General features: G+C 34.1%; 2 protein-coding genes across 2 annotated transcripts in view; both read right to left on the reverse strand.

The window, feature by feature from the left end:
* Positions 1-19662, reverse strand: part of LOC139494712 (A disintegrin and metalloproteinase with thrombospondin motifs adt-1-like) — a 185956-nt gene that overhangs the window by 145925 nt on the left and 20369 nt on the right. The window lies entirely within an intron of this gene.
* The window catches only part of LOC139494713 (A disintegrin and metalloproteinase with thrombospondin motifs adt-1-like), a 60684-nt gene continuing 45114 nt past the window's right edge, over positions 4093-19662 (reverse strand). The window contains exons 8-17 of the mRNA XM_071282901.1: positions 19059-19229; positions 18419-18589; positions 17814-17984; positions 12081-12251; positions 11312-11482; positions 10123-10293; positions 8836-9006; positions 8276-8422; positions 6954-6975; positions 4093-5209 (exon numbers count right to left, since the gene is read on the reverse strand). Of these exons, the coding sequence (XP_071139002.1) occupies positions 4840-5209; positions 6954-6975; positions 8276-8422; positions 8836-9006; positions 10123-10293; positions 11312-11482; positions 12081-12251; positions 17814-17984; positions 18419-18589; positions 19059-19229 (1736 nt within the window). The 3' untranslated portion in view covers positions 4093-4839. The remainder of the gene's footprint in view (positions 5210-6953; positions 6976-8275; positions 8423-8835; positions 9007-10122; positions 10294-11311; positions 11483-12080; positions 12252-17813; positions 17985-18418; positions 18590-19058; positions 19230-19662) is intronic.

Here is a 19662-nt window from a genome sequence, read left to right on the forward strand (position 1 = left end):
TCACATTAAACCAAACGGTAAATAAAAATATGTTCAAAAACTATCAGAACTGTTCTTCTTCTAAAACTGAAGTCATTCTTTTTTATAAATAATAGTTACGGAACAATTGTTGAAAACTTGTGGACAAAGTGTAGTATGATTTATGTTTACGGCAGTTTCAGTAAAATCGTTTAACAGCTCATTTAGATTAACACCTGGCAATGATTCATTAAATTACTGTGTGCTGTTTCCTTGTTTGGTTGTACTTTAATATTTTGGCTTAAACGTATTGCATGGCAAAAGTCCACTAAATGGCAACGGCGGTGCTTTGTGTTCCTTAGCAGATGTATACAGAGTCTTTTGTCCAACGTTATAAGTAACGGAACTACGTTCTGTGCTCATAAGTGTGGTGCCGGCTGTCGTAATCTAGAACAGTAGCCCCGGTAGCAAGTATTGAATGGTTAGTGTAAATTTCAGATAATTTGCACTTCTTGCGCAGGTATGACATGAAATGGCCAAGCGTTTTTGCGCCCACAGGAATGTTATAATGCCATGAAGGGTCCTCTTCCCAAAACTGATCTTTTGGTCTCTGCCATAGTTTGTTACACTCTGGATTTAATTTATTAGCATACTTTTCAAAGGAGGACACGGGGCAATACTCAGAACCGGAATTTTCTGACATTATCCCTGAAGTTTTTTTCTTTGTCACTGCTGCGATGGTATTTTGTCAACTCATCTAAAGTTTTAAAAACATATTTAAGCCCCGTTTTCGGATCTTTTTTTACAAAAAACGTGGATTTTGTCATTTGTGGCATATTTTCCATTCCCCTTCGACAACAATACAGGCAAATATCAAACTGAACTTTATTTTAAGTGCAAATGGAGTATTTGGTGATAAATATATTGAGGTATACATTTTTCTTCTGTCAGCTTCGTCAATACACGGATAATGCTCGACGTCTCCTAATCCCATGCGTTTAAGTTCTGCCATTGCCGCTTTAATATTTTCTCTGGAAGCGCTAAAACTTTCATCATTCACAATGTCAATTTTTTTATTGTACGGTGGAGCCTTTAAATATCTATTCAATGAGTATCTCAAGCATTGCAGTGAATTTGTTTTATAACGATTTCCATTAGCTTTACGGACATCCATATAAAAATGACCCAACACTTCATCTAGTTTTAAGGTGTCATACTGCTCAAATCCAGGATCCATTTTATTTACTTTTAAATACTCCCCGATAATAGTGGCTGCTGCTATATTCTGCTTTATTGTTTTGTCAGCACTCATTTTCAAACGTTTTTGTTCAATTTCTTCATCACTGGTATCAACAAATCGTCTTTTACCAGACTCCATCTTTAGTTGGCATAAAAACACATGAACTATGCACTACATGGAAAATCAATAGATCATCAGGTTACACAATACACATTAAGAGTGAGGTCAGTGGGCGGAGTTAACATGATACTATTGCGTAGTGAAATCTAGGACACTTTTGTATTAAACGTGTAATTAATTATATACCTAATACGGTAAGCATAACCTCACAAAAATGTTATCATGCTTTGACCTAACTAGCATGATTATTTAGACGGAGTCGAACATTGTTGAATGGTTCGTGCTTTCGCCCTCACCGTTCAACAATCTTCGACAACGTCTAAATAACCATGTTAGTTGGGTCAAAGCATGATAACTTATAATGGCAGACAAATAGCGATAAGGTGCATTTATACCATATCTAAAAATTAAGCGCCGTTATTTCCTCCATGTATCCATAATAATGAACCGTCACTAAAGTGACTTTTTAAGTCCGTTAGTTTGTGCTGAGACTACTATATAGTAGTATACGTATAGTAGTATCAGGTTTGTAATGGGTTTTTTTTTAAACAAAACTATTTTACAGCATCTTCCAACACTCACATGACTGATTCATATACTTTATTTTAAAATAAAAAGTACATGTATGGGAATCTCTTCTTGGAATAGTATACTGTTAATATAATAATTTGAAGAAGGCAAAGAAAAATGCATGATCCAGGGGCAAATGTTTCATTCATGTTCAGATGAGTATATTTTTCTGAGTTCCAGACTCCCTGATATCATTTATAATCGTTATTGATAAGTCTGGCTAAATTGACGAGATGGTGCAAATGTATATAGTTTTTTTGCGTTATAATACAACACTTTTTTCATTAATATACAATAATTCATCCACTGTACAATTTTCGTTTGAACATTTGTCAAAACAGAATCTTAAATGAATGTAAATCCAAGGCAAACAAGGTAAATTACGATTAAAATTCAATGAATTAAATGCAGAGTTATATTTATGAAGAGACTGTTAAAAGCGGGGAACAAAGAAACGTAAACAATGATGTTTCGTATGCAATCTTATAAAAATATTTCTCCGATGAGTTGGATAACCTTCTATTCACTTCGATATTTGTACATGTAACGTTTGATCAGTAAAAAATATAGAAAATCTGCTATAGCAAAGCAATTGGAAGTGATTTATTTCTTCTAAATTCTAAAGTGCCCTTACTGCAGTGACGTCATTTAGAACTGTTCTACAATCCTGACTGATTTAGTCAGTTCTGCTGACAGTTCTACGGTTAGAACTGATTTGGACAGTTCTAGGAACTGTCAGGATCAGTTCTACTGAGAACTGATTTAGTCAGTTCTACCTAGAACTGATTCTGACAGTTCTACTAAGAACAGTTCTAGGGTAGAACTGTTCTAGGTAGAACTGTTCTAGGTAGAACTGTTCTAGGTAGAACTGTTCTAGGACAGGTTAGAACAGTTCTATGACATATATTCTAACAGTTCTAATGAGAGGTAAGAAGTGATCTCCACTGTATGCATCCCAATAGACGAAAAGAAAAAGATGTATAAATACACGACATACAACAAAACACACAGGAAGCCAAAGACTGAAGAATATGATTCGATTACATGTGTTCCTGAAGAGTAGGTTAATCCTACTTTACCGGTTATTTCCCTCGTTATGTTCATTGCAGGGCAAGACAACAGTGTCTGGTAAAGTCACATATTACTTAGTAGTAGAAAAAGGAAGAGATTAAACATGCATTCTTTCCATTCCTGTTGCTAAGTTTTTAAAAAATTCATTTTTCATTTTGCAATTTTTTTTATGCCACACCTACAATAGTAGAGGGGCATTATGTTTTCTGGTCTGTGCGTCTATTCGTTCTTCTGTTCGTTCGTCTGTTCGTTCGTTCGTTCGTCCGTCCGTCTGTCCCGCTTCAGGTTAAAGTTTTTGGTCAAGGTAGTTTTTGAGGAAGCTGAAGTCCAATCAACTTGAAACTTAGTACATATGTTCCTTATGCTATGATCGTTCTGATTTTGAAGCCAAATTAGACTTTTGACCCAAATTTCACGGCTCACTGAACATAGAAATTGAAAGTGCGAGTTTCAGGTTAAAGATTTGATCGAGGTAGTTTTTGATGAAGTTGAAGTTCAATCAACTTGAAACTTAGTACACATGTTCTCTATTGTATGATCTTTCTTATTTTAATGCCAAATAAGATTTCCCGTTCCATTGAACATATATAGAAAATGAAAGTGGGAATGAGGCATCTGTGTACTTTGGACACATTCTTGTTATCGGTCTGTTTTTCGTTTTGGCACTGTGAGTTTCTTACCGACTTTTGAGTTTGGATAATCCCTTTGAACCTTTCGTCGTTCACCTAAGCACAGCGTTAAACGAAAAAGCTACAATAATGTTTTCAAGAACCAATGATAGACATTGTTTTACCTTATTATCATCGGTGTTTTTTTTCGTATTTTTCCGGAATAAATGAATTGGTAATTTGCTTGCTGCATACTCCCTTTTTTCTCTGATGAACAGCTTCATATTGCTGAAATATTGCCTTTGTTTCTCCAAAATGCAATGGGTGACTATTGGGAAGTCAAAATATAAGATATAAACAAGTATTTATGCTAATCTGATGTTGTTCAGATGAAGATGTTCTCTTCTACAATTTCAAAACAAACCCTATCTTATTGTTACAATGTATATATGTTTCTGCATTTCGAATATCTGAATTTTCATCCTCGTATTGGTTATATTGTAAAAACAACATTAATCACACATAGAAGTGTATAAAAGATATGCAATACATTTTATGTTTATTACGGATCTTCATGACAATGTTATATATATAAAAAATATTGTAACTGTAAAGTATGAATAAAAAAAATGGAGAGATATGGTAGATTTTAAACGAGACAAATCTCCTCAAGAAACAAATTGACAAATAAATAAACAAATATAGGTCACTGTTCGGCTTTAAACAATGAGCAAACACACACCACATATTCAGCTTCAAGAGGTCCCGAAATAACAAATGTAAATGCAAACAAGACAACTAACGGCCTCGTTTTAGTACAACAAACGATAATGAGAGAAAAAAACAAATATAATGTACAGCAACAAACGACAACACTGTATTACAAGCTTCTGACTTTGGACAGACATTAGGAGAATGTGGCGGGGTTAAATTAATTAGAAAGCCTCCACCTCCGAACCCATAGTACAGTAATGTAACAGTACATCATACAACCAAAAAATAAAAATCAGTTGAACTTATCAGATCGATATACAGCAGAAATATATATCTTACAAAAAAACTTAGCAGACTTAGCAGAGTACTTGAACATCCCCATAACAAACAGACACTATGAACATTTCTGAGAGTACTTGCTGTTATAGACTTCTTCTGAGACTAAGATATCAATTAGTACACATCCAACATCCCATTGATGACTATATGAATGTAAATATGACTATATAAATGTAAGTGACAATAAACTTTAAAATTGTTTTGTTTAATCAAACAGCTTCATCTTATTTTCAGATTCTCGTATATTTCCTCATCTTTGTCAGCATTGCATGGAACGTTCGCATTAGCACATGATTCGACTTTGTCAGCATTAGATGGAATGTTCGCATGAGCACGTGATTCGACATTGTTAGCATTGCATGGAATGTTCGCATGAGGACGTGTTTTGACATTGTCAGCATTGCATGAAGCATTTGCACGAGCACCTGTTTCGATATTGTCAGCAGTGAATTGTGTATTAGCATAGACAGTACTATTAGTATTCCTGCAGGTGTCATAAACGCCACTCTGTATACCACTAGCCCGTCCGATGCAATCATAATCATTTTGTTGGCTAGGTACTCTTAATTGAGCAAGACGTTCGGTGTTGCTGAAACATAGATAAAAGATGTCTAGTCAAACAACAATAGGCTGATGTTACTCTTTGATAATTGTGCACGAGCGATTAACAACATTACATAACTAGACCTAGCTATGGTGGTGTTGTGTAAACTATTAATGCTGGACTCGGGATTAAATATGTAATCTTTTATACAATAAAAAAAAGGACAGCAATGCATGTAAATTTTTATTTAATTTAAAAAAATGAGATTATGAAATGTACTTGAATTGAGATAGTTCAAGGTTTAAAGTTTCAATATAACACAAACCATATCTTTAAATAGATTGCATGAAGCATATATATGTTCCTGACCATATGAGTATTTGGACCATACGCGTATGGTCATGACCATATGCGTATACTCATATGGTCCGACCATACGCGTATGGTCCGACCGTACGCGTATGTTCGGACCATATGAGTATTATACTCATTTAGTTATTAACGGGACGGCCCATATGAGTATTTGGACCATATAGGTATTTTTTTCAAATATACAATAGAAATAATACGTATTGATTTTACATTTCAAAAGCTACATAAACATTAAATATTGATGCCACAGTCAGTTGATCTTAGTTTTCATTTCTAATTGTATTCGTGTATGCTTTTGTATACTTAGAATGACATTCACACGGTACCATACATGTAGCTTTTCTGAGATTGCTTGTTTTGGCTGCGTGAAGTGATATCGACTCGGACAATTCCAATGTGTCTACGGTGTTTTTAAGAATTAAGAAACTCTAGATCACCAATTATATCGTAAAATGAATATCATAGTTCAAATTAAATAAAGGCAGTAACTATTTCATGGCTCTTAAATTCTATTTTACCGGTCTTATAATTAAGATTAGAATAGAAGTATAGAAATAAAGAAATAAAGAAACATACAATTGAGAATGGAAATGGGAAATGTGTTAAAGAAACAACAACCCGACCAAAGAAAAAAACAACAGCAGAAGGTCACCAACAGGTCTTCAATGTAGCGAGAAATTCCCGCACCCGGAGGCGTCCTTCAGCTGGCCCCTAAATAAATATGTACTACTTCAGTGATAATGAACGCCATACTAATTTCCAAAGTGTACACAAGAAACCAAAATTAAAAACATACACTTTTATAGCTGACTATATGCGGTATGGGTTTTGCTCATTGTTGAAGGCCGTACGGTGACCTATAATTGTTAATGTTTGTGTTATTTTGGTCTTTTGTGGATAGTTGTCTCATTGGCAATCATACCACATCTTCTTTTTTCATATACTCTTAATATTTACTTATAAAAAATGTTTTTAAAAAAATATCATGATCCTTGCCGGTGATGTCACCTACTTTTACAATATGTTCATTAGATTTTGACATCTTCTTATAATTGTACTTACAAATAGTAAGTAATATTAACTGTGTGAAACTGTTTTTTTTTATAAACTTTTTTAATATATACTAAAATGATATTTTAGTGACGTAACAACCAGATCGAAGGATCACACCTAATGAAGAGTTTAAAAGTATACGTGTTGATTACCCCGACCATACGCGTACGGTCCGACCATACGCGTATGGTCGGACCATATGAGTATATACCCATATGGTCATGACCATACGCGTATGGTCCAGATACTCATATGGTCCGGAACATATACACAATTCACGATGCAATAAAAACAAATAAGAATCAGTTCGAATGTATTTTTGCAGAAACAAATTAAAATATTAATAAATGAAATGAGAACTTACCATCCACTTTTCTTTCTTTTTGCTAAAAAATAAAACACCATACATTAATATAAGAGATAAAGCCATTCTGTGATTATATATTGAAAATGTTCAACGTTTCTTGTTATAGTATATTAACACAAATATTTGCTATATTCGTTAATATATATATATAATGTATTTCGTTTTGTGACTAAGGTACCTTCAGAAACTATAACTTAGTAAATGCATTGGAATGAGGTACAAATATTAATTGTAGCGGGACATTTACTTAATTTCCCAAATATGCATTTCATATATCATACACTGTTGAATATTCATACTTTCAAAATTTCCCATTGCCATTCTAAATTTTAATTAATAAGTATTTGAACGACGATGTAGAAGAATATGTTTTGAAGATGTTGAAATATGTCTTCGTCTGTTTGGAACATATGATGAACATGTGATATCAATCAAAATTGGATCGTAGACATATTGAATTTCGTATATGCCAGGCATATAATGACTACTGCAAACCAACAAATGTTCGCGAACGATGTATTTTTTTTGCGATTTTCGCGAGTAGAAAAATATCGCGAATATAAATCGTCGCGAATATGTTAGACTTGGTTTTTTCCTTACTTAACTACATCAACTAAATTTTAGAATCGCAAACTGAGCAAGAAAGGGCTAAACGAGAAATAAAGTATTGGAATGACCACGGATATAGTTCAGATGTAAAAGTCACAATCCAGCTGTCATTCTTGCAATTGAGATATTTCTTAATTTGTACTTGTCATGAACATCACGGCAAAATTTATTCCATCTTTCAACATGCATGAGATTAGATTCTGAAGGATATATCTCGGCCGTTCATCGAATAATGGTTCGTCTTACTTTTCGTGTGTAAGTTTTCTAAAAGGTTACCCTATGTCTGGTTCCTGCTTCGAATGCAACACGATTGTACAAATTTTATTTATCGACTACTAATCAAATTTTTTAAGAAGGGTTATTATTTCCTTAGCAAATAGTAATTTACAAACATTTGTCAACTTAATTATTATAAATTACCGTTGATCATCAAAACGAGATTTATTTTCTTGCTTGAGGGGGTACTGCAAAAGTGAGAAAATCAATCTAGTCGAGATGACCAATGATAATCTGCAATTTTACCTATGACGACGTTGTTAATTTCATTGACAACGGGCATGTGCATCCTTACTTTCTAGCGATAAGTTTATATATCACTGCAATGTGCTGAGAAAAGAAATTAACATTCTGTAACATCAAAGGGAAATTTCGAAAAATAGCGATAAATATATTTATTTGTTGATATCCATTGATAATTTACAAACACTTACCAACTTTACCAAGTTTAAATCTGCGAAATACAAATAAAGCTATACACGTTATGACAACAGTAACAACAATGCACGCAACTGCAACACCTCCAAGAAGTGCAGATGAGACCGTATTTGATGTTTCCTTTTTGACCTGTAAATGTGCATCTACAAAATACAAAATGAATTTATAACAAAAGAAGAAAATTACACTTTGTGCACTGCATTAGTCTTAATTTTAGATTAAACATTATATACGTTGGTGTGATTTGCACAACTTTCAGCATTTGTTGCAATTCTCTTCAACTTCGTACTTTATTTGGCCTTTTAAACATTTTTTATGGTTTGGCGTAAATGTAAAATTTTAGTCCTTGTATCTATGATGAGTTTATTTGACACAATCCCCATTTCCATTGTCAATGTTATACAACATTATGGAAATTTATAGTAAATATTAAGAGAGGCAGTACATGAAACGAATAAATATATTGCCAGGAAAAAGAAAACCAAAACACCTGATTGTTATGAGACCAGAATATGAAAATAAAAGGGAGGAATGAAAGACCAACATCTAACCTTACCTGGACATATGTCTGGATAGCAAGCTTGAATGTCTAATGCAAGTCCTATACATTCAGAGCCCCCGAAGTACGGTGACGGGCTATCACATTCCCGGATTCGGTGTTTGGAACCGTTACCACAAGTTGTATTGCAAGGTTGCCATTCTTGCCATGCAGTCCATTGTCCGTCAACTGGAAAGTGTTGTTTGATATTATTAACAAATATCATATGGTAAATTTTAAAAACTACAACGTTAATGAATTCATCAGTCCGAAATTAGAAATCTATGGGATTACAGTAAACAATAATATACATGCTTACAAAGATATATCAAAAGGTACACGCTTTTGTCAAATCTGAATTAAAAGTTCCCTACAAGAATCAATCCAGTTTAAAAATAACGAAGACTACTTTTAATTTATAGTTTTTATCAAACATTTTTTTTTTATAATAACCAATGTTATTTTACTAAATGCACATTTCGATTATTGATAAGATGTTAATGGTACTTAAGTTTATGATACATTAACTTTACATTCCGCTATATAGATGATGTTCTGTCACTAAATAATTCAAAATTTGATGACTATGTCGAACGCATTATCACATCGAACTAAAGATAAAAGATATGACAGTTAAGTCTGACTTATATCTTGATCTACATGTAGAAATTGACAATGAGGGTAGTTTGAAAAGATAACTTAACGACACAAGAGATGATTTCAGCTTCCCAATTGTGAACTTTCAATTTCAATGCAGCAATATTCCAGCGGATCCTGCATAAAGAGTATATATCACCAAATCGCTACTGTTTTCGCGGGCTTATATTTCCTATCATGATTTCCTTGATAGAGGGTTTATGTTCATAAGGGAGCTATTAAACCAAGAGTTCTAAAAGGTCGACGCCATCACGAGTTGGATGACCGTTATGGAATAACCGTTTCACGAATGATAACGGATATGCTCCTAATGTCGTAACAACAATATACTTTCTTCTTCACCACGAACGTGACCTACCGAACTAGACTATTTCCTAGGCTTGAAATAACATGAGCAACTCGACAGGTGGCACATGTGGAACAGGATATGCTAACCCTTTCAGAGCACATGAGATCGACTTCAGTTTTGGTGGGGCTCGTGTTGCTTAGTCTTTAGGTATCTTTGAAATGTATTTGTGTACTATTATTTAATCGTTTGTCTTTTTTTAGCCATGGCCTTGCCAGTTTATTTTCACATGACAAGCATATTTCCTTTGAACATATTTACTTAGTGGGGTAATCGATTGGTAAGATGGAACATGACATTACTTTTACAATTCTCGTTGTTGCAAGAACGACTTTCTATCGTTGACCCATTGCAGTAACGTCCCCCGTTAGATGGCGGAGGAGCATCACATTTCCGATTTCTATCCTGAATGCCTCCATTACAGGTTGCACTACAAGTATCCCAGAATGACCATTCACTCCAGTCACCATCAACTGAAAATACGGATAATGAGTACTTTATTTGTCAGCAACAACAAAGACAACCCAAGCATGCATTTCCTAGATTATTTGTTAAGAGTCATAATTGCAAAGACTTTACCGATTTTTCATGTGGTCTAAATTATTTAGGGAAAGCAGTGGTTTTCGTTTGGTTATGTGTTATATATTTGTTTTTCTTTCATTTTTTGTACAAAAAAATTTGTTTGTTATGTGTTACATATTTGTTATTCGGTCACTTCTTTTACATACATTAGGCCGTTAGTTTTCTCGTTTGAATTGTTTAACATTGTCATTTTAGGGTCTTTTATAGCTGACTATGCGATATGAGCTTTGATCATTGTTGAGGGCAGTACGATGACCTATATCTGTTAATTTCTGTGTCATTTGGTCTATTGTGGAGAGTTGTGATGTCTCAATGCCAATCATACCACATCTTATAACATTATTTTCCTCAAACAGAGAAATACTAATATCTCACCATCATGCCTTATTTTGTTAGATGTTTTTATCAAACATTTTTAAAAGTACAAATAGCCGTCAACAGGGTTGTTTCAAGTAAGACATGTGGGAATAACGTAAGTATATTGAAAATAGCGTCTTCATTAACAACACACGTTTGCATTTAAATTTATTTATCATGTCAGTTTTGAGGAACTGTTAGCTTTGACCATCATGGTTTTTCACATAGTTCCCGTTCAATAACCATTACGCATTTCTACGTTGGCAATGTATCATTCCGTGTGATATTATTAAAAAGAAGATGATTTTCTTGTAAATTCTTTACCATGTCCCAGAAAAGTGTTAATTTTCAAAGTTGTTTTTTACATTTAGCATCTTAATTTGTAGAATCCCGGTCATAACTTGCGATTCATTTTCAGAATTTCAATCATAGCACATGTTAAAGTTGTGGCAAAAAATGATATTTATTTCAACCCCTTCACTAAATATTGAAGACAAAGTATGATAACTTAAAAACCAATTTTGCTCAGCATAATATGTACAATATACATACTAGGACATTCATGGGTATTACAAGTATCCGATTCTAATGTATTGCCATAACAATACTCTCCGCCATAAGAAGGAGGAGGATTGTCACATCGTCTACCTCTTGTCCTATTTCCTGAACCACACGAGGTCGAACATAAACTCCAAACTCCCCATTCTGACCAGGTGCCAATGACTAAAATATAGTTTGATTTTAATACAACTATTTCTTAAAACGTATCTAAAGCTCAGTCATTACAGTTCCAGCTATAGCTAATGAAATGTATACTGCATCCTATACGGCATGGGCTTTTTTAATTGTAGAATGCCATACTGTGACCTGTTGTTGTTAACTTCTTAGTTTTGCTGAGTATTTTGTTTTATATGTTGTGTCCTGTAAACTACTATTTGTATGATTTTCTTTTTTTTTATTTTTAGCCATGCCGTTTTGAGTTTATTTTCTATCTATGAGTTCGACTGTCTTTCTGATATATTTCGCCCCTCTTTTCTCAATCATTTGGTTGCCTGTTGGAAGTTGTCTCATTGACAATTAGACCACATATGAATTTGTATAGTAAAGTAGAGTAAAGTATACACATGAAGAATCGATAACTGACAATTACACTTAAATTGATTTTTTTATTAAAAGTTAATATACAACAAAAGATGCAAAATTTGTTTTAACTTTAAAAACGTGTTATGCTAAAAACAAAAATCATCTGAACTGATTGATGTAAACTAGTTATAGACAGCGCAACGGATACAATAACACTTTGTAGAAACGAACCACTCACCTGGACAATTAGTCTCGGCGCATATTGATATTTGATAGGTCATCCCTGAACATGCAGATCCACCAGCAGAAGGATATGGATTGTTGCAATAACGCGTACGTTTCTGTACACCACCATTACAAGTTGCATTGCATTCTGACCACTTACCCCACTCTCCCCAACTTCCATCAACTTAAGAGATGAAATAAAAAAGTGAGATAGCTGTGTCAGTAGATGTCCACACATTTTATAGTATTTGACATTATATGATATCAATAGTAGACTGTTCATCTTGAAATTTTGATCTCACTTTAATGTCCTTCTTCTTTAAAAAAAAAAACCAACCCTTTACTACAAGATGTCAGTAATAAAAACACGAAATTAGCTGTTTAATTCAGAGTGCAGCCGGTTGCTTTGGGATTTTGAAAGTTACCATTTGTTAAATAAGATGGTAGCTACAGAAAGTACGAATTCAATTGAAAATGATGTAGTCTACAACACGGTTCCGCCATGAGTGTTTAACTAGTCAAAATCTGTATCACATTTGTTTCTTCTTTTAAAACAGTTTTTTCGTTTACTTTTTATGCTATAATACTATTAAAATCTTCATATTTATAGTCTCTGTTTTGTTTTATGGGAACGACTAAGTAACTTGAATTGAACGCATACATACATTTTTATGAAATTAGAAACAAAACACAAAACCAGCAGTTTAAAATATTTCAGAAAAGGGAGAAGGTTTGGTACCACTGAAACGTTAAAACCTGCTGCAATTGTTTGCACCTGTTCTTAGTCAGGAATCTGATGTTCAGTGGTTGTCGTCTGTTTATGTCGTTCATTAGTGCTTCTCGTTTTTGGTTTTTATATAGATTATACCGTTGTTTTCCCGTTTGAATGGTTTTACACTAGTAATTGTTGGGGCCCTTTATGCCTTGCTGTTCGGTGTTAGCCAAAGCTCCGTGTACCCTGACCTATAATGGTTTACCTTTATAAATTGTAAGTTGGATGGAGAGTTGTCTCATTTGCACTCATACTAATGTACTACATCTTCCTATATCTCATTAACTATATTTGTCGCAGAAAATATAATTGTTTCAATTATAAATGTTTGCAAGACAACAACAAAAAAACAACAACAACAAAAAACGATAACAAAATTAAAAACTAGCACATATTATGGCTTTGTTAATTTAAATTGCGTTACTCCCTTGCATCACATTTTAGTAATGCATAAGTGATTGTCAACATCATCGTACGACAAATAACAAAAATAATTCACGGCTTTGTGAAAAATTGTGCACATCCTGCTACAAGCATGAAATGTGGCATAGACCTTCCTCAACTATTACTCTTTGATTTCAGATAGGAAGGCATTTGATAAAAATGTCTCACTTCCGGTAAAATTCAAAATGGCGGACATCATACTTAAATCAGCTCAATATTGAAGGCTAGTATGTGAATAGGTGTTATTATCATGCTACTATCATAATATTTAGTACAAACCGTTGTTTATTACTACTTTTGGATATATTATATAGATTAGATGTCTTTAAAAACCCCACTTCTGGTAAAATTAAACACGGCAGACATATTGTACTAAAATAAGATTATTTTTTAGGGAGGGTATTGAAGTGTGTTATAGCGTATTGCTACTACCATTACATTGTGCAGGAAGCTTTCTTTAGTGCTTATCATGGATACAATGTATAAGACGTATACCTTTAAAACCCATACTTCCGGTAATATCCAAAAATGGTGGACATAGAAATGTCAATTTATTATTTAAATATTCAACTTTTTTCAACATGTAGAGAAAATGTTGTTTATTTTGCTGGTTATTAAACTTTTGGCTTCAAGTTATCCCCAAAACCACTAATTCTATTCTGTTGTAAATGTTTAAATACAAAGTTGACACTTCCGGTAAAAAAATATGGCGTAAATTTCGAAGGTCAGTCCTCTATCCATATCTTTGATGTTTCGTTTTGGATAGATTGATTAAAACAAAATAAAATCCCTAAATTACTAAAACATATTTAAAATTACTACTATTTGGCCAAAACATACATGTCTATTCACGGTCACCACATGCAAACAAGACAGTGCAAGGGGGACCCGATTTTCCCCATAAACAAAGACCGCGGCATCCTGTCTTACATCCACAATGTCCAAACTTCTAAGAAAATGATGAGGCCTCAGAAAGATTTTTTTAAAATGGATCCTCTTTGTTCCTACGCCATTAATTAGCGCTTGGACTGGGTAGCATAAGAGTAAATCCAAAGCTCGTTCCCCTAAACACCCGCCTGAGTTTATTGCACGTTTTACATGCTGGAAAAGACTAGACCAATTGAGGGAACAGTCTCAACTATCCTTCCCCTTTGTGCAAATAGTCATGTTCCTGCTTCGTTAACCATGTTAGCCAAATCTGATAAGTTTGTGCGATTCTTACAGTAAAACCCCAGAGATTTAGGCTGATCAATCATTATTCTTTATGTTAAAGTTACATCTTAAAATGCCATCAATGTCTCCCATGCAGTCTTTTTTTTCCTTTTCAAGAAAACAGAGAACCATATCACAACCGGTAAAGACATGGATCACAATTAGTGTGTTTGATCACGCATTACCTAGTGCATTTGAAAGGCTATTGATAGATAGTAATCCAAAGTTTTTTGCCTTCCCAAACACAATCCTTAGTTCGTCTACCCCTATGTCATTGAATAGCGAAACAGCAATACCAGCATCATCAGTAACGACTGTTCGAATCATGACTCATTTCAGTTCGTGTTTCACTGCATAAGACACATACACAATAATCATAGTGTCTGTCCTGCCTCCTAATGTGAGCTTAGTGCTAAACTTGAAATACATCATGTGGGGAATAAGATAGAATATCCTCATCATTCGTTGCTACAACTACCATACGCATCCAAGGACTTCATCCACTCGTGTTTAGTTTCAAGGTATTTTATTAATGTAAGAAAATAATACCCAATCAGCATACTCGTTAGGCCGCAAATACATGTTTATTCACAATCGGAGAGCTGATTATCCACATTTACAAAGAATGTGGTTTTGTTTCTTACATCCATAATGCACAACCTCCTGATAATATAAAGAGGCCTCACAAAGAGTTGTTCAAAAGGGTTCCCATGCATCATATTTGTTCCTTCCCCATTCATAAGCGTCTGGAATAGTTAGCATAGGAACTAAATCCAAGATTGTTACTCATTCACGCCTGTCATGGTATATTGCACGCTTAACATGCTGATAAAGACTAGACCGAGTCGTGGGAATAGCCTCAATAAGTCTCTTCCAAAAACATATGTTTTCTTGCTTTGTTAACTCCATCTGATACGTTTTTTCGATCTTACAACCACGTATCGTTTTATCAATGACAGTATCAAATCCATGTCTGGTGATGTTGGCTGGTCAATCATCATTTTAAATGTTAAAGTCACATCTTCATCCATGACACCAACGCAGTTCCTTTTCCAGCAAACGTGTAAACTCTCAATGCCTAGTGCATTTTAAAGGTCGTGGATGGATATATATCTTAAGCTTTTCCTACTTCCAAATGCAAACCAAAGTTCGTCTGCACTATGTCACGTAATAGCAAAACAGCAACGACATCAGTATCGGCTGTTCGAGTTATGACTCAGTTGAGTTTGTGATTCACTACATCAGACACACCCATCTTGATTCTAGTGTCAGTCTATTCATGTAAACATGGTGCTCAACTTGAAACATCATCAAGTGGTGGATAACACTTAACATCATGAGCATTTGTTGTTACAACTATCTTTTCCTCAAAATTTTATTGAGCAAGCTGCTGTGAATGAAAATTAAAAAGTTCTTTCTTATTGTCGTCGTCTCTCAGAAAGCTTTGCAAATTTTGAGGATTTTTTTTACCCTGGATTCGTCTGTGTTTTCCCTTTCCCCTAAATGTAGCCCTTGCTTCTTGTAGCAGCCTTCAACTACCAGTATTGTCTTTCTACGCATCCGAGACTACACCCACTGTTGTTACAGTTTCAATGTGTTTCCTAACCTGTTTGCTGATTGAGTAAATTACCTTGAAACTGTAACAAGCGTGAATGAAGTCTCGAATGAGTATGGTAGTTGTAGCAACGAGTGCTCCGGATGTTCAGTATTATCCAAAACGTGATGTATTTCAAGTTTAGCACTAAGTTCACATTAAAAGACTGACACAATAATTATGGTGCATGTGTCTGATGAAGTGAAACACGAAATTAAACGAGTCATGATTCGAACAGTCGCTACCAATGATGCTGTTATTACTGTTTCGCTATTCCGTGACATAGGGGTAGACGAACTATGGATTGTATTTGGGAAGGCAACAAACTTCGGATTAATACCTATCAATGGCCTTTCAAATGCACTATACAATGAGTGATCACACACACTTATTGTAATACAAGCCTGTACCGGTTGTGATACGGTTCTCTTTTTGCTTAAAAAAAACTGCGTGGGAGACATTGATGGCATTTGAAGATGTGACTTTAACATAACAAATGATGATTGATCAGCCTAAATCACCGGGGTTTTACTAAACCATCGCCAAAATTATTCGTTGAGATGTGGCTTACATGGTTAACGAATCAAGAAAATAACTATTTGCACAAAGGGGAAGGCTAATTTAGGCTGTTCCCTCTACTTGGTCTAGTCTTTTCTAGCATGTAAAAGGTGCAATAAACTCAAGCGGGTTTTTAGGGGGACGAGCTTGGGATTGGCTCTTATGCTACCAAGTCCAGGCTCCAATGGATGACGAAGGGACAAAGAGGATCCATGTTAAGAAGAATTGAGGCCTCATCATTTTTTTTAGAAGTTTGTACATTGTGAATGTAAGAAAGGATGCCGCGGTCGTTGTTTATGGGGAAAATCGGGTCCCCTGTGAACTGCTGTGTGTGCATGTGGTGGTGACTGTGAATAAACATGTATTTTTGGCCAAATAGTAGTAATTTTAAATATGTTTTAGTAATTTAGTTATTTTATTTTGTTTTAATCAATCTTTCCAAAACGCAACATCAAAGATATGGATAGAGGACTTACCTTTGAAATTTACGCCATATTTTTTTCCGGAAGTGTTAACTTTGTGTTAAAAAATTTACAACAAAATAGAATTAGTTGTTTTGGGGATAACTTAAAGCCAAAAGTTTAAAAAAGAACATTTGTTTTACATGTTGAATAAAGTTGAATATTTAAATAATAAATTGATATTTCTATGTCCGCCATTTTTTTATATTACCGGAAGTAAGGAATTTAAAGATATACGTCTTATACATTATATCCATGAGAAGCACTTAAGAAAGGTTCCTGCACTATGTAATGATAGTAGCAATACGTTAAAACACACTTCAAATACCATCCCTTAAAAATAAGCTTATTTTAGTATAATGTCCGCCATGTTTGATTTTACCGGAAGTAGGGGTTTGAAAGACATCTAGTCTATATATAATATATCCAAAAGCAGTAAAAAACAAAGATTTGTACTAAATATTATGATAGTAGCATGTTAATAACACCTATTCACATACTAGCCTTCGATATTGGGCTGATTTAAGTATGATGTCCGCCATTTTGAATTTAACCGGAAGTGAGACATTTTTTTCAAATGCTTCCCTATCTAAAATCAAACAGTAATAGTTTAGGAAGGTCTATGCCAAATTTCATGCTTGTAGCAGGATGTGCACAATTCGTCTGAAATATGCTTGTAGCCGCCGGACTAATAGACAAACATACCTGTACATCTTGCAATGCTGCAGTTTAGTACTTCGAAAGACTTTCCATTACAGTATGCGCCATTTGATGATGGTGCCGGATTATTACAGAGACGGGATCTTGTTTGATGACCAGAATCACAACTAGAACTACAGATTGTCCAGTCTGACCAAGATCCCCAGTCTCCATTAACTGTCGTAAAAATATGTTCAATTATAAATTGCTTTCAGTTAAAATTTCGATAAATAACCAGTTAACCCGGTCAATGGATCTTGAAAAAAAACGGCGTTAGTTCAATGAATGTTAACTAATTGAATGTAATACATATTTTATTTACCTTGGTAAAGTTAGATCTAAAAAAAAATGCATTACGACTTACATACTTGTAGTTTGACATTTCATGAACTATAATATCTGAGAGATAAATTAAACAAAAGTTTAACAAACAACTCAAAAAAAAAAGAAAGAAAAGAAAAACAAAGCAAAGAAACACCAAACATCTTTATTAAGTTATTGTATATAAATGTATCGATATTTTACTTGTACTTTGATTATTGAGAGTAAATTTTAAGGATACATTAGTGTTCGTCACAATGAAATCTTAAGAACACAAAAGACAAACATACCTGTACACTTTGTAAGGCTGCAGTTAAGTACTTCAAACGCCTTTCCATTACAGTATCCGCCATTGGATGAAGGTACTGGATTATTACAGAGGCGGGATCTCGTTTGATGACCAGAATCACAACTAGAACTACAAATTGTCCAGTCTGACCATGATCCCCAGTTTCCATTAACTGTCATAAAAATATGTTTTATTATGAATTGCATTTAGTGCAAAAATTCCAAAAATGACCAGTTAAACCACCGGCCAATAAATCTTGAAAACAAATGCAATAGTTCAAAGGATGTTAATTGATTGAATGTAATACATCGTAATAGCGTGTTAACATTTATTTACCTAGTTACTTAAGGTGACATCTAAAAAACATGCATTACGACTTGTCAAAAACTTGTAGCTTGGAAATTTCATTAACTATAATATTTGAGAGAGAGTGGCTTCCTCGATGATCAGTTAAAAAGCAAAACAAACACCTAAAAAAAAAATTAATAGAAAAAACCGGAAAACAATCAGCATCTTTATCATGTTATTGTATATAAATGTATCGAGAGTTTACTAGTACATTGAACATATTGCCAGCAAATGTTAAAGATACATAAGTGTTCGTTCCAATAAAATCTTAAGTACACAAAAGACAAACATACCTGTACACTTTGTAAGACTGCAGTTAAGTACCTCAAACGCCTTTCCATTACAGTATCCGCCATTGGATGAAGGTACTGGATTATTACAGAGGCGGGATCTCGTTTGATGGCCAGAATCACAACTAGAACTACACATTGTCCAGTCTGACCATGATCCCCAGTTTCCGTTAACTTTCAGCCAAAATTGAAACATATACATTACATTCTGAAGACAATTCCGATAATATGACCAGTAGCAATAGCTTTAGCTTAATTAGTAAATTGGACATAACATTAATAAGGAGTTAGAATTTTATCATATGTTTACATTCCGTTAAATGTGTTAGACCTTTTTCTTTTGCAATTTAATTAGGGACTTTCCGTTTAAATGTGTATTGTTCGGCATTTTTTGATTTTTCTTTTACCGAGTTAACATTATATTTCAAAAAATATTTGGATGATGGTACTGGATTATTACAGAGACGGTATCTCGTTTGATGGACTGAATCACAACTAGAACAGCATATTGTTCAGTCTGGCTATAATTCCCAGTTTTCATTAACTTTCATTAATGTTTTGTGTAATAAATTGCCTTTAACAAACACCAGAAATGTTCATTACAACC

Source organism: Mytilus edulis, chromosome 11 (genome assembly GCF_963676685.1).
Source record: "Mytilus edulis chromosome 11, xbMytEdul2.2, whole genome shotgun sequence".
Classification (NCBI taxonomy): domain Eukaryota; kingdom Metazoa; phylum Mollusca; class Bivalvia; order Mytilida; family Mytilidae; genus Mytilus; species Mytilus edulis.